This window comes from Ricinus communis, chromosome 7, assembly GCF_019578655.1.
Source record: "Ricinus communis isolate WT05 ecotype wild-type chromosome 7, ASM1957865v1, whole genome shotgun sequence".
Lineage (NCBI taxonomy): Eukaryota > Viridiplantae > Streptophyta > Magnoliopsida > Malpighiales > Euphorbiaceae > Ricinus > Ricinus communis.
In genome coordinates this window covers 24,551,008-24,567,567 of record NC_063262.1, presented here as the reverse complement: position 1 = coordinate 24,567,567, position 16,560 = coordinate 24,551,008, and the positions used below count along the sequence as shown (strand labels likewise).

At 31.0% G+C, this 16,560-nt stretch overlaps 1 protein-coding gene across 4 annotated transcripts; it reads left to right on the top strand.

Moving 5' to 3' along the window:
- Positions 1–105: 105 nt before the first annotated feature.
- Positions 106–2,533, top strand: LOC8262754 (protein LATE FLOWERING). Of its 4 annotated transcripts, XM_048376476.1 has the most exons (3): positions 106–239; positions 662–849; positions 1,779–2,533. In XM_048376476.1, the coding sequence occupies exon 3, from the start codon at positions 1,781–1,783 to the stop codon at positions 2,378–2,380; it is 600 nt and encodes a 199-aa protein (XP_048232433.1). In that variant the 5' UTR covers positions 106–239; positions 662–849; positions 1,779–1,780; the 3' UTR covers positions 2,381–2,533. The 4 variants fall into 4 exon arrangements, with proteins under 4 accessions (XP_048232433.1, XP_048232435.1, XP_048232432.1 ...); XM_048376478.1 differs by lacking the exon at positions 662–849 and having other exon boundaries at positions 113–239; XM_048376475.1 differs by lacking the exons at positions 106–239; positions 662–849 and adding an exon at positions 872–1,404.
- Positions 2,534–16,560: the final 14,027 nt, after the last annotated feature.

The following is a 16,560-nucleotide window of genomic DNA, read 5'->3' as shown; positions in this document are numbered from 1 at the left end:
TCTATTTTTAAAATGCTCCCAACCCAGAAACCAGGTTCTTTTGAATGAGGATTAGAATCAAGGGTTGGTACGGATAGAAAGATCCTCCCACAGCATAGAAGAACTATGGTGTACTGTAGTCCCGGTAGCTGCTGTGGAATTTGAAAGTGAAAAATTAACTTTGCTCATACTTGGGCAGTTGGGCCCATCTGAGATGGGTGGATGAAAGCTGTTGTGTAGAGACAGAATATATGTTCAAGGTAAGGTGCTCTTCAGTTCTCAAAACAAAAAAAGAAAAAGAAAAAAGAGTGTTTTTGTACTAATGTATGTTTGATCCACCGAATACACATCAGGGGTAATTGATGAATGAAACCTGAGACCGGTTAAAACAATCTTTGTTGTAGGAACGGGCGTTAATTTTTTGCCTATGAATGTCTTTGCCTTACAAATGAATATATTTGTTGTGCAACATTTTCCTTAGAATTTAATGAAGAAACTTGTTGTTCTCAACTTTTTGATTACTTTAACGTATGTGGAGGGAGTTATTGAAGATCCAGAGTAGCCATGACTTGTTCCAGAGATAAGGGGCAGTTTGTTGCTCTTGATCACATGAAATGTGACCGTTAGATTTTTTTGGTCGGATTGATCAGAGTGACATCGTTTTTGTTAATGCCACGCGTAGGCAACATAAAGACTGGAAACAAGCATTGGGTTCTCTAGTTGAAGCCTGAAGGTATGACAACGAGGAATGGATGTAAAAGTGACAAATTGCAAAAGAAGTTGGCGGTGGAGAGTGCAGGACCAGTGCCAGTGGCTGTTAGCCCCATAACTATTTATAACAAAAAAGCAGAGGAATGCAGCAGCAGTAGTGTAAGGGCCAAGCCATTTGCATGCATGCACAGAGCAGAAATAATATATATATATTAACAAAATAACCACCACTGCTGAGTTTCAGACCAAGTGGGGGACTGGTTATAGCTTTTAAGGCTTACCCAATCCCTTCCAGATCGGCCATTGGAGATATCACAAAAACCTGATATCCCAAGCTTAGCTACTCTGACAATCTCACTTCTCTCTCTCTCTCTCTCTCTCTCTCTCTCTCCAAACTTGATTCGGTTTATACATGTTGGTCTTTTCAAATTTTGACACCAGCCTCTGATAATTGAATACTCCATGTGTTGGAGATTGTAGCAAGCAAACTGGTTAGAACTGCACCATTAATGGACTTGATTAACCCACAAATGTTTGCCCATTTTGATTTACCAATCTTGAAAATGAACAAAAGAAACAGATAGTTAAACTCCTGCAAGAAGAAACCCGTTTGCCCATCAAACTGATATACCTGTCAGAGAAAAAGTTCATTTCCCAATCCAGGCATTTCTCTCCACCAATAACTCTGTTTACCTTAATATGATGCAGAAGGAGGTATCCCCACTTCTCTCTCTCTCTCTCTCTCTCTCTCTCTCTCTCTCTTATCTCTTCTGTTTCCAAGCCCATACAGCACCTTGTGTCAAGCACTCTATATAATTATTACACGTAGATGCTCTTCACAGTTTTCAACTCATTTTTGAACTTAGTTTCTGAACTCTCTTTTCTACTTCCTCTTTCTTTTCTTTTCTTCCTTTCATCAGATCGAACTCTTATTATATTTTGGTATTTTCACTGTTATCACTTCTGCCATTCTTTAGTTTTATAAATTAAACAGAAATGCAGTTTTTTTTTTTTTTTTATCTTTTGAGTTCCATTCTTGAAGGTAACTTAAATACTTAAATATATATATATACTCTTTTGTTTTACAGACATGGAAACTGAACAAAAGGTTTCCCAAGCAAGTACTGCAGAAGAAGACACAAGAAATACAAGAGTGTTTCCTTGTTTATTTTGTTCAAGAAAGTTTTATAGTTCCCAAGCTTTAGGAGGTCACCAAAATGCTCACAAGAAAGAAAGAAATGCAGCACGAAAGGCAAAAAGAGCATCAGAATTTGCACCACCACCAGCATTGCCAATGGTTTTTGCTCCAAGTCATCATCATCATCCCTTGGGTCTATTACATCCTTCAATGTACATAACTGCCCATGCAGCTAGCTTGCATTGTTACCCTAGCCACCAATTCTCTGATACTTTTGGATCCAATGGTGCACCAAGATTTGATAATAACAATAATAATGGAATAATCTACGGTGGGAATTGTTCAAGTCACAGGTACCATCAATGTGAAGAGGATGAGAAGAGTTTCCTGAATTGGCAAAGGAGCATAAGATGCAATGGGTTCTACGGAAGTGGGTCTAATCAACAACCAGTAGCTACTAATACAGTGGTGAGTGATAATGCTCATCATCACAATGTTGGGAATAAAAATGACAGTAAAGATCCCAAACTTGATTTGTCTCTCCATTTATGATTGGAGAAATGGTGGTAAGAAAATTCTCATTTTTTTTCTTTCTCTTTTTGTAAGTTAGGAATTTTAACATTTCCCTTTTCTCTTTTTAGTCAGTTACATGTCCCTGTATGCATGTCCTTGTAATAAAACGTATCTATGTAGTTACTGTTCTTTTCTTCTTTTTCCAAATATCAACTCTTTTTGTGTTGGTTAGTTAATTTTGTAGGTTGTTGATGATAATATTTTTCCCTTGGGCGAGTTGGGGAGAAATAATGTTATTTATTGTGTGTTTTTATTATTCACTGAGAATGGGAAAATTAATTATACTTTCTATTTGCAAATCTAATTCGCCTTAAAAATAAAAATTTCAATTTATCAAATAATGAGATTATCATAACTAAGTCAACAATCATATTTAATATAAAATTTATCTCATTTAAAATGAGTTCTATATTTTATTATATAGTACATAAAATGAAAATTCATTGCACATGGATTCTATTACAAATTCAATTTAAGAATGAAAATGAATTCTATCTCTGAATTTTGTTTGACAAGAGTGTATATATGGATATGCCAGTGTTAAAAGCTTCTGACGTTAATATTAAGTTGGATTTGATATATTATGTCATAAATTCTACAAGAATAATTAGCAATAATATTACAGCAAGTCTAACTCACGCGGTAAGAACGTTTGTTTTTTGGAGTAAGAAATTTTAAGTTTGAGTGTAAGAGAATGACTACCCCTATTATACAGTGCTTCTTGGAAATTAAAGATTAAGTTTGCCAAGTAAATACCAAATACAATATTATTAGAGTCTTTGCTCCCTGAAGTACGTTATGGCATCTAGGCTAGACTAAGTAATATTCTTGTAATGATAATTTTTATATTATTCGTTATAATTTAAAAAATATATATAAATTATAGATGGAGTAAATCGACAAGTGTAAAAATAAATAATTTTATTTTTCATCTTTTTCTAAACTACCGGGTCCTTCTGCCTCTGCTTGCTAGGTATAATTTGATAGATACCAATATCATTTTCAGAACTGTGAGATTTTAGAAGAATAGGAAAAAAGAAAAACGTAAAGTATGCAAATGGACAAAGACTGGTGCCTCAAGTCGCAATGCTTTTCAAGTGAAAATGTAGCAACATGGCATATGCTAATACTGAAAATGGGAAGAAGTGCACCTTTTGAAAATGTAATCTGAGAAGATGGGTCACCTCTTGAACCATTATAATCGTCAAGTGGTTATAAGAAAAAGTAAAGATAAAAAGAGAGAGAGAGAGAGAGAGAGAGAGAGAGAGAGAGAGAAGGAGCTGAGATAGAAGCTGAACTATAAAAGGTCTGTAATAAGTCAGGATATAGTTCTGAACAATAAAGGATAGAATTGCTATCCAGCAAACATACTGATACTATCATGTTTGATGTTTTCGCAATAGGTTCTGATTCATTGCATGTTTTCTCATTCATTAAATGAGAGTTTCTTCTACCTTTCCTTCTGAGCAATAGCTAAGAAAATACCCTCATTATATAATGTTATTATTCTTTCACAACCATGGTGCATTATTTCTGAGCTGAAAATCTCAATGTCAATAATCTGCTGTGATGATGGAGTATAAATACTCCGCCCTTATTGGTGAGGGATTATTGATGTAACTGAACAACTAGTAATGTTGAGTAATTCTTGATAACCGAGAAATTTAATAAAAAATTGTGTTCTATAAAATTTATTTATAAGAATTTAAATAATATAAAAAAAAGTTCACATAATAAAATAATCAAATAAAACGACGAAAAGTTGTCGAGAATAAAGCGGCTATATCCTAATATTCAATTATATTATATTTATTAGGATGCATAATCATTCTTAACGAGTTGGTACGATCTAATTTGGATAATAAAACAATTTAGCTCTTAAACTAATAGAGCATGGCTAGAAGGATAATTCTAACAAAAGGGATTCAGAATAGAGGGATGCAAATGCATAGCAGAAAAACAAGAAAGGATGCAAGTGCAAAATTAAAAAAAGAACCTTGGGTGCATTTTATGATTATCCCTAATTTGAGTATTTAACTCTAAAGAATGATTATTCAAAAAAATAATTAAAAGAATTGGAGTTTTAGATTTAGAGGATTAGATAGTAAAGCAGATATTCTTATTAATAGAATCTAAATTCAAGAAGATTGAAAAATGCTACTCTTTACATAATGAAACACATGAATTGCTTTCATTGATAATACTTTTATTTAGTTACATGCCATGTCATGTATATTAAGTTAGCTTTTTCATAATCTTTCTCTGCCAACTGTTTTGCCAAGCCTGAATTTCGTTTAAATTATTCGTTTTGTGCAGCAGTACTCATTTAGAAAATAACTAAATCGGAGTACGGAATGCACAGCTCAAAAGAACGAAAAGAGAAAAACCAAAACTTTTTTTTTCTTTTCATATCAAGGAGGGAGAATACCCAAGAAGAGAGGGCCAAAAGTTGGTCTTCATGATGAGAGAATTCGAATCTGAGAACTCTCACTCTTAACAGTAATCGTTTTTGTATAATAATATTGTCTTAGAAAATACTTTAATTTTGACATAAATAGTCCACCTTAAGTTGAATTGGAGATCTATATTTGACTCCATCAAGATTAGTGAATAATTAAACAAAGCTAACCGCAACAAAAACAAGTGCAATTTTGACATTCATTATTAAGATTTCAAGGTATTTACTTAATGACCAATTCTATAATTAGATTCTGATAATCGAGTATCATATATCGAATAGGAATATGCAAAAAATACATTGATTAACCAAGTCTAAATCTTAGTAGAAGTGAGAGTTCGGAAGACAGATCAGGGTGAGATTCTAACTAAATAATTTAACCAGACTAAGGTTACTAAAATACGATTAGGAAGGCTAATCTTAGTAGGATTAGGAGTTTTTATATATAGTTACCAATGAGATACACATGAAATGCGTACAGAATCATTATTAAAACCATCATACTTGCTGACCATTTCGGCTCTAGTAGGACTAAGAGACTTCCAGATTCTATTTAAAAGGTTGAGGCACAATACATCAAGTGCATACAATCTTCTCAACTAGATACTTTTCAACAGTTTTAATTTTTTTATTAACTTAACCATCAAAATGAATGGCTGAAAAATCCCGTTCGGTACTATTCTAATCTATTTTGTAGATATTTTAGAATTTGGGTCAGTTAAAATTTTTTTGTAGATATTTCAACCCTCCAATCAACTAAGGGAATCTTTGTTGATATCTGATTTGTTGACCAATTATCAAGTTACACTTATAGTATGTTTAGCAAAAATAAAGATAAAGTAAGGTTTTATAAAGTAAATGAGCTAATGTCTTAGAGAGAACAGTAGAGTTTTTAATCTTACTTTGTTTGGAAAGAAATGGATTGTGAATAAAAAATTTCAAAGTAATTTGGAGTTTTTATACTTAAATCTCCTCAACCTATGATTTGGTGGTTGAAATTTGAAGGGTTTGAGAATTTATAAAAACCTCTAAAAACCTTAACTCATAATTAATACTTTCTTCTCAATCAGGGATTGGAGGTTCCAGAATTCATAGAACTTTTAAGAATCTTTCTTTTCTTTTTAAAAATCTTTGAGGGACCATCTACAATATCTACTTCTTAAGTATTCAATTTGTGATAGTTTTTTGTGGCATTTGCCACCGAACCCTTAATATTGTGTTTATTTTGTTTTTATATCTCTATCTATGGTTTGTTTTAGCCTTATGGCATTAGTCTCTTTTTTAGGAATTTTTATAGCGTCTATGTTGGATGCTGCAATGGTTGTTATGGGTCAGCTTCTTTTTGTTTCGACATGGTCCGACAGCTTCATCGCCAGGTGTCCTTTTGGGACGTTGTCTATTGACAATGAATGGTGAGAGCGAAGGGAAACAACTGGTATTTTGACCAAAAGACAGCCGTTTAAGAGTATTTGATTTCTGTGGTTTCATTGTGAGTGTCCAAATCCTGGATTTGGTGCCTGTGAAGCTATCAAAAGAAGATAGCTCTGATTGATGGTGGGCTTAGTTGCGGTTCATGTCCTTTTCATTGGACAATGATAAACCTAAAGGTGAGGATTTCTTGTGGACGCCTGGTAGTATAATCTCTCTCATAAGCTTTGAATCTAAGCGCAATACGTTTGTGATGGGGTTCCTGCCGACTGGCGTCGCTACAATAAGGTTCAGTCTTCAGAGGATCCGTTTGAGATTTTCTTTCATTTGCAGGCCATTAGAGCGCGAGTGTAGTGGGTTCTAGGCCTTGGCTTCCAACAGGTTTTATTTAAATCTTTTTGCCCATTAGGGGGAATTTAAGTTTAGGGTCTTAGTATCAAAACTTATATTGATCTTACTTATGCATGTCCTGTTTTGAGCCTTTTGGCCGTATTAATACTTGTCCAATCTCCCTTTCATAAAACAAGGTACACTTACTATTTGACAAGAGGTATTCCAAGTTCAAAGCCTGCCAAATTCCACCTTACAGATATCAAATGCAATTAAAGGCCTACAATGAACATAACTAAGAGTGTATCCCACCCCAGTCATAAATGTGACATTTTTAATAATTTCAAATGGGAAGGTTTCAAAAAATTAATGTGATAATATTTGTTTGCATCCGATTTTAATTTTAGTATGGTCCATTGGTCCAAGCTCATTAATAAATTAAAATTTTATTTAGTTAGTTAATTAATTGGATAAGTTTAGTTAAAATAGCGGATAGTTAGAAAGTGGATCCTGGAAGTAAATGAAAAGGAATTGAGAGCTAAAAGCTTGAATGAAACACTTGTAGACTTGAATGGGTCAGTGCAGTTTGAGTATTAATTTGGGTAAATAATATTGTGTCCTTTTTCTTTTTCGCTTCTTCATATGTACTGAGAGTGCCAAATTAATTGTCAATTTGAGAAGATAACTGTTCCGGAATCGACAAATTGAAGAGTTATTTCTAACACAGTTTAGGAAAGTTCTTCATTCTTTTTCACATTAGGGGTGTAAAAGAGGTGATTACATATTACCACTGTTCATCAAAATACGAAAAGTTTCCATGTTATGTTAGAGGTTCGGTAACGGTAAACAAGTTGATTTGTTTACTACTAATTAAAACAAATTATATAATAGGTCGACCCATGAAACCGTTATAACTCATTAAATAGTACGTGTTGGGTTGAATTGTATCAACCCGACTCTATCCGTTTATGATGTAAATTCTTAAAAAATAAGAAATTTTAAAGAAATTATTATTATTTTTCCTCTGAATCTAAAATAGTAATTTTTCTTTCCTTTCTTATTTTTTTTCTCAATTCAAATAAGGGGTTAATGACATGATTAATTGCACTTCATTGAGATTATACTAATTAAACATTAAAGAAGTATGCGCATCATTTTTTCATTTCAAAGGATAATTGGATTGCCAAACAACAAATAACTTAAATAATTAAGTATAGAATTAAAAAAGGTGAAGTGTACTGTAGAAGGAGACATATAATTGAGGGAGAGAGATAAGGGGTCTTATTAATTGTTGAACTCATAATGCAATAGAAAGCTGGCGTTGAGTTTGGTAGTAAGCATAGAGAGGACATTCCACAAACATATACACATGATCCTTTTTTAGCTAACGTTATTGGATTTGAGTTGTACTTTTGACAGAGAGACAGACATGGATTTTGGATTTTCGGGCGCCAATTTCTGTTTTTTTCTTTTTTCTCTCTTCTGTACAGTCATTGTGTTCAAAGAGTGCAGGGCTGTCAATAAATTAAGCATTCTGTAGACTATTCAGAGTTCGATTTATTAAAAGCTCGCTTCATTTAGGGAATAGAAACCCGTTATTATTAATAAATTAAGGTCAAATTTATTAATATTTGATTTATGAATTTATGTGATGGCTCATTTATAGACTCATTGATGGACTTATTAATAGATTCGATAAACAATTTATACAAACTAATCTGTAAATCTTTTCTTTATTTTTTTATTATACTTTATAGTCAACTTGTATAAACATTTAAATGTTTGATATTAATAACTCAATAAACATAATAAATTATATTATTAAATAAATAAAAAATCTCAAAAGTTTAAATTAAATTCAAAACTGGAAATAATTCAGACTTATTAGCATTGAATTATTAAAGATCGGCTAGGCTTGGTTTGGTTTGGTTGATGCCTCAGGCACATAGAAAGTGAAAAGAAAACGGAATAGGATGCAGAGAGATTGATTGCAATGTTCATGGCATCAATTACTTCTGCTCTCTAACTAACTAATGTATGATTGGTGATTTCTTTTCTTTCCTAAACAGCCCCTAACCCTAAATGTCTTCATTCTTTTCCCTCTAACTTCACAGTCATCTGTTTCTGACTCATGTAGCAGAAGAATCTAAATATTCCTGTCAACATATATAAATTATGTAAGATACTTCTTTTTTTCAAAATATTTGTTATTGTAAAATTAGATGCTGTCACGAAATAAAGATTATAATAAAGTTCTTTTTTGGTTTGGTAGAAAATAATATAGAGACTAAACTGAATAGTGTTATTCCAATATAAAATTGGAGTATTTTTTTTTTTTTTAAAAAGAAGAACTTTCCTGTCCAGTTATATAAAATTTCAATTATATCAACTACACAAAGTAAAACCAATAAAGTTAGCTCAATAATATTGAAGTTGCCAATTTGAAGGTAAAAAAGATAATTAACAGGAATGATAAAGAAAAACACACACGCAATTAACACGTAAAGAAAGAAGAAGAAATAGATAAAATGAAATGAAAATTAGACTATATGACCTATTATTTCTTAATCGAGGTCATGATATGATTATATAAAGTTATGAATTTCGATTATATATTTCTGTTTGTTTTTATTTTTATTTTGTGAAACGTACTAATTGTATATCAAACTGTACAGTGATTTGTATCTTCTTTTTATGCCAAGAGTAGTAATTAATCGTTAAAATTCTCTGATTACATAAATTTCTTGTCAGCATATTTGAATAATTATATATAGCAAATAACATGAAAATTTCAGTGTTCCAAATAATTCTAGGATTTTTAATCATCATTGGACCATTTATATATTGGAGAAACCCATATCTGGCCCCCTGTACTTTTATATTTTTTCGGATTGACCCCTTGCACTTTCAATTAGTGACATTAAAACCTTGTATTATTGATTTGATCAAAAGTTAGTCCTTATGTTAAGGCACGTATAAACGGCTTGGAATTTCATTAGCTGAAATCCCCATCAGACTTTCATATTAGTAATAAACGCAAAGTCACATATTGATGTCAGAAAAGAAGACAGGTCGCCATCTCCATGTCAAGCAGTCCACATCAGCTCCTTTTTTTTTATTTATTGTTTCTCTCTTGTCTAGGGTTTATTATTTCCATTATTTCTTTGTCGAAGTTATCGCTGCTATGGAAGGAGATGCAGATGCAGGTGAACCTACTTGCGGGTGTGGAAATCGAGCAATACTGCCACGTCTAGGAGTGATCGTAACCCCAGAAGAAGATTCTACAGGTGTTCTTGTGCAAACGTCAGTGTGTTTTATGGTTTTAGTGTTTTTTATATTTTTTCATGTATAGTGAAGCTTTATTGAGCTAAATATGAGTTGTGTCTCTTTTTGTTATGAGATGCAGGGTCAAGAATGTAACGTCTTTCAATGGTATGACATGGAGTACACTGAAAGCCAGTTGATTTATGTGAATGGGTTGAGGCGTTTGGTTAATGAACTAATGAGTGAAAGGAATGAAGCTTTAATTCAAGCAGGTGAAGACGATGCTATTAATGATGCTGGGCTGGAGGAGATTCTGGCTATTAAGACAGAGTTAGAAGCAATGAAGGAAACAAGTAATGCTTTTAAAGTCGAGAATCAAGTGCTAAAAGAATAGATGGGGCTTATGTATATGAAGATTAACTTACTGAAGGAGAAACTCGATGGGAGTAATGGAAAACTAAAGCAGCTGGAGCAATAAAGGAAATGTGGGGTTATTGTTGCTAGCATTATTGTTTTAAGTTTGTACCGTTGTAAAGCTAGCATATGAAGTTGTAATACTATGCCGTCTTAATTTTACTTTTGTTGCTAGCATTATGAAGTTGTAAAACTATGGTATGTATTTGTTTTGGCTACTTAAATGCAATCTAATTCACCTTATTTTACCTATTTCTTATATCAAATTGATTATTTATTTTATACCTGAATGAAATCATGTGCAAAATTGGTATATATGAATTGAGTCAAAGGTAATGCAATAGATAACAATGGATCAAAATAGAACATTGCAATTAACAAAAGAAACTCAGGACATCATTCCCAAGTTCTAAAGTTTCAGATGCAGTATCCTCAAAGTGTAACAAAACAATTGTAAAAATAGCATGTAACAAAAGATGCCATCTATAGGAGTGCCATTCCATTGCAGTCCATGTGGCAACAATCTAACTTCATGTGATAAAACAACTGTAAAAGTAGCATGTAACTTCATTACAATATTCATCAAAAAAATATTAAATAACTTCAGGATTTTTATATGGGCTTATCTGTTAGATTGGAGGATCTATTGTTTCTTTTAGCTTGCAGTTGACTTAGAGAGATTGCAGGAGTGCCATTCCATTGTAGTCCTCTAGCTTTAAAAGTAGCATCCAAGTAATCCCTAGTTAAGATTAATGAAACAGTAGTACTTATCTGTGAGCTTTTTGAGGCTTTTGAGATACTTTTTTCAGCTTTCCCATTATTGCTTTGGCCTTTATTCTTGTACCCACCATACAAGTGTCTAGGATTTTCATTGATAGTCCACAAAATAGGAAACATTATTATTATACTAAATACAAAACAATAACAAATTAACAAGTGGCTAGTATACTGTTATATCTATAGAGATGCAGCACCCGTCCTTACAACCTTCTCCTGCATTGCCTTTCTCAGTCCTTGATGGTTGTGAAGAGTGTTGTCTTTCTCTGTTAACAGGAGCATTGATATAAACTAGTTGAATACTTGACTACACCATCTCCTTAGTAGCGCAAAAAAAGTTTGGAGATGAAGTGAAGAATGCATCTAAACATGACCTCTGCATTCTAAACATGTCAAAACTTGACATATATGTATCAACCCCCTTCCCCTTGGCATCTACAGTTGAATTTGCTACTCATTTTCCTTTACTGTTTTTTCTTATTGAGAATTTCTTGATTAGCTCAGCGCTATCCAAAACTCCCGATCTGCTAGGTTGTTTTGTACTATGTGACTCAATCTTCTATTTCTTTGCCTTGTTCCTTCTTTTCACCTTATAAATGAAAAAAAAGTTAGCTAACTTTTATTAAAACAACATAGGACATCATATTAGGAAATGAAAGTAAATTAGTATCCCAGTCATACTCCATTGTCTGATTCTTACCTCCAACGTATTTTTTTGATTTGCCCTAAGTATCGAACCACCATGATGAATGACCAAGTCAACTCTAATGTCTGCCATACCTAAGCAAAGTTATAAATTTAATGAGATGCAAAACAAAATTATAGAAAACCATTACAAAACAAAAGTGCACATGCTTTAACAGTTTAGGTGCATTTAAAAATACCTAACCACAAAAAAATGAAGAATAAGGGACCACATAACACAAATTTCAAACAGAAAGAGACAATGCAACGCCTTAGAATAAAGTAAACACCACTTACCCGAAACAAGCTCGAAGGTCCACCACTGACTGCAAGAGTCAGACTTCTTTAAAGTATTCTTTCTATGCTCAATGTATCTCAACTTACCTACAATGCTAAAGACAAACAAGCAGTTTTCGAGCTAAGATTCTTACTGATAGATGAAGCTTGGCAGATTAGGGATTTACATGTATCGAAGAAAGAAGTTAGAAATTAGGGATTAGGGAAATTGGGAAATCCAAATTGGATGTTTTTTTTTATATTTTAATAAATGAACTCATATTAGACACATGGACTCATTTTCCTTAGCATGCCATTTCGAATTTCTTAACAGTGTCAGTTAACAGTGCGTATAGTTCACATTCTACAGTGCCTTAACAGAAGGACTAACTTTTGACCAGATCAATAAGATAAGGTTTCAATATCACCAATTGGAAGTGTAAGGGGTCAATCTGAAAAAATTGTGAAGGTACAGGGGCTAGATATGGGGTTTTCCTTATATATTAGAATAAACATGATATGAATTTATGGCTAAACATGCATGCATGTCATGCCATTTATTATTGCCTTTTTATTGACAGAACAAACCAGGGTGTGACTTGACAATAACAACCCATCACGTTTATTTAGTCTAAACCCTAATTTCTTTCCCTTTTATTTTTGTGAACAAAAAAGGAAATTTAATTGCATATCTTTTTGAAAAAGACTAATCACACATATATATAGCAATTTACTGCTATTAGCGTATGTAGAAAATAATATTTAACTATTTTTTTAAATATTAAAAAGTTCATTGCTGAAATATAAACCATATAATAAAAGAAATTTACACTTATATTTAATGTATATATCACAAATAATAAAAGATCAATAGATATGGATGAATATTGTATACTTTGGTATTAAATGATCGACGCGTATTTTATTATTTAAAATTAATGGATATGTATCAATTACCTATAATTTGATATAAATACAAACATATATCAAATTCAAATAAGAATTTTTTTAATAACAAATAGTGCTCTTCTCAATTTACTGGTTATAAAATAATAAAATATTCCTAGTAACAGTATAATGGAGGGGGAGATTCCATTCCAACATCACCAACACTGCAAAATCTACGATTAAACTTGTAAACTTGTTGATACATTTGCTTGTCAAACGTTGATTTGTAGCTGGGTACGGAAGAAAGGAGAACCATCAAAAAGAAATTTTCCATATAGATAATGTGGTCCAAGTCCAACTACCATGTGACCATGGGTCTAATTTAGTGAGCCTACGTAAATACATATGGTTTTAAGGATAATGTGTTGTACTTAATCCTCCAATCATACGAGGATGTTCTTCCTTTATATATGGACTGCGCCATTGCTTCACTTAATTTATATATGTCCCTTGCCCGAATATTCCGGAGGCATGCAAGCCAATGAAAACATGTAGAAAGCTGTTGCCCAAAAACCTAAGTTCTTGGCTTGTCTTAGTGCACAAACAATCATGGTTAGGGACACTGACGAATGGGTTTGGTTGAGAACTTAATTATTAAAGGATGAATTTGTGCAGGGAGAAAAGAAAGGATGGAAAGAAGTGTTTGTTTAGGTCCTGACACGTAGAGAGATAATGAGAATATTCTGAAGCTGTTTTGTTATTGAGGTGGAAAAGGGATGATTAAGGACGAATAAATAAGATTTAGCTGTCCTTAACAAGCTATTAGATTCTTGACATTTGTGTATGTATTTGTAATTTGTGCCTATAAGCCATGTGAAAATAATTTAAAGAATCTTAATTAATTAGTTTATCAGTCACATGCTATGCCCTCAAACCAACGTGCTCCAAGGACTAATTTCTTTGCCAATAAGGTTTTTTTATTTAGAAACTATAAATATAAACACCAAGAAGATACTTTTGTTTTTATTTTTAATCCTTTTTTCTTTTTTGAGGCTGAATTCTGAGAAACACTTATTAAAGAAGACATTATTAGTATTTTCATTAAGTCAATATATTTCCTACAAATATGATAATCTATTAGTTCTATTTGGCTTGTTGCCCGATTATTTCTAATACTATAAATAATAACATAAAATATATTAATAAAGAAAACCCAATAGAGTCTTAATATTTTAAAATTATTTATCATGTCATAGAAAAAAAATTAAAATACTTATTTATAAAATTGGGAATATCTTCGAATTCCATAAATTTATTAGATTTTTGTGAATGGATAGTATTTGCACAAAGAAAAGGGACATTAAATGGGTTCATTTATAGATAAAAAGAATATTGCAGAAAATTTCCCAATTCTCATCCCCACGTACCAAGAAAAATATTAAATCTATTTTGATTTTATATATATTTATTAATATCGATATGTTTTGTCTTAGACATATTTAAGTGGTATCATATTCTTATTGGTTGTTATTTAAGATGAAAAATTTCTAAACAATATGCATGACTGTTATTGTTATTGTTATAATTTAAATTGAACTGAATTCCGGAGCACACTAATTTTATTTTCTAATAAGCCATTGGAATCATCTCCAATAGGAAAGATTTCATGTTGTTTCTTTCTATTGCCTACAAAATCTTTTTTGCTGTAAAAGATTTCAAACACAACTTGTTAAAAGTTGTTTTTATTGGGCCATTATTCTACTTGAATTAAATTTATAATCACATTATTTTATGATTTTATTTTTTTTGATAAGTTACATTTCTAATTCTAAAATAATAATATATAATAATAAAATAAATTTTTAATTAGATAATGATTAATTTTCTAATTAGATAATATGATTATTCTAAAAAATATCATACTGATTATATTTTAATATTTTATTAATTAATAAATTAGTTCTCTAATTAAATAATGATTCTAAATATAAAAAATAATATTTTTAAATATTATATTCACTAATAAAATAATTTTAATTATATAATAATTTTTAATTCTAAGAAATAGCAATATCAATTATATTGATAATTTATATAATATTAGAATTAATAAGTAAATATTTTAGAAATTATTTTTATCTTATTTCACTAATAAAATTTTAAAAAAATATATATTTAAAAATAATTAGTTTTCTATCATTTTTAAAGTATTATTATTCAGTATTAACTATCAAAAAAATTATTAAATTATATCTATAAATTTGATTTTATAATTAAAATAATGATAACGGTCGTATAATATACGGATAAATGAATAGTTAACATTTAAGGTAAAGTATGAAATACGTTAATATAAATAGTCGTTATAGACAGATTATTTACTATGTCCTTTTTCCGTAAAGAAATATAGAAAGCAGATCAATGTTCTCTTTTGTCGACGATGCCATTCACACACACATATATTTGCATTTCTAGCATAATTATAAATTTAATCACATTTAAGTTTAAATTTTTTCTAAAATTTTCTGCGAGATAAACATATATTAAATCTATAAAGAGCTAAAAAATAAAATCATGACTAAATTTGCAATTAGAGTCTTCTTTTTTTTTTTCTTTCTTAACAGGTGACATAGCAATTTTGGTTGACCTGAATTACATGGCTAAAGAAGTGTTGAAGGGATGAGGTCAATCTGCCATAATCATTGACTAGCAAGTCTAACATTTTTATAAAGTTCAGTGGCCACAATCGTAGCCATGACGAGTTGAGGCTAAATGGTCCAAAAAATTCACGTTATTGGTCGTCAACATCTTCATCCATTTCCATTTGTGTTCAGCCAAATTTTGACCAAATTAAGTAAATGCTCAATTACTCCTGAATTTTGACATAAGAGCTCCTAATAAATTAGGGAAACAAGAATTTGTCCAAGAATCCTTTTCTTCTTTTTGGATAACTTTTTATTCTACTTTTTCTTTTTTTATTTTATGATCTAATTAATCCAATTTATATAGTCTAAGATTGGAGACCGGAACTGTTCGAGAAAATCAAAGCTTTATCAATTAAATTTTAAATTTAATAGTTTTAATAATTTTATTTTATTACCTTAAATTTAAAAATATGTTTTCAAAACACTTTTTAATAATAATTCGTTGTAATTTTATAATAAAAAAGATAACATAATAAACAGATTGTATTTACTAAAGAATTTATAAATCCGTTGTGTTGGCTCTCTGTTTGATGAGCTTTCTTCCATAAGGTGCATATATATATATGCTTAATTAAGCTATTGGGTCACGCTAAATGGGTTTGTGCTATGGCTGATTTTTCTATATGATGATGCTAGTTTATCTCATTGTTCTACAAAATTATCACCTTCACATGAATGGAGACCACGATATGTTGCCTTGCCCAAGTGTTCCACTTGCTAACTCATTTATGATCTCTTCATTGAAATTAATGATTGTACATTTTAATTTCATGATTCTAATGTGCATAATTATATATATGGTTTTCATCATAGAAATAAATCAAGTTATATATATTTTAAAATATATATAATTTTCGCCGACCTCAATTTCAATTGACTTTTAGCATTGTTTTTGTGAAAATTAGTTGTAAATGAAGCATGAGAACACAAAATGA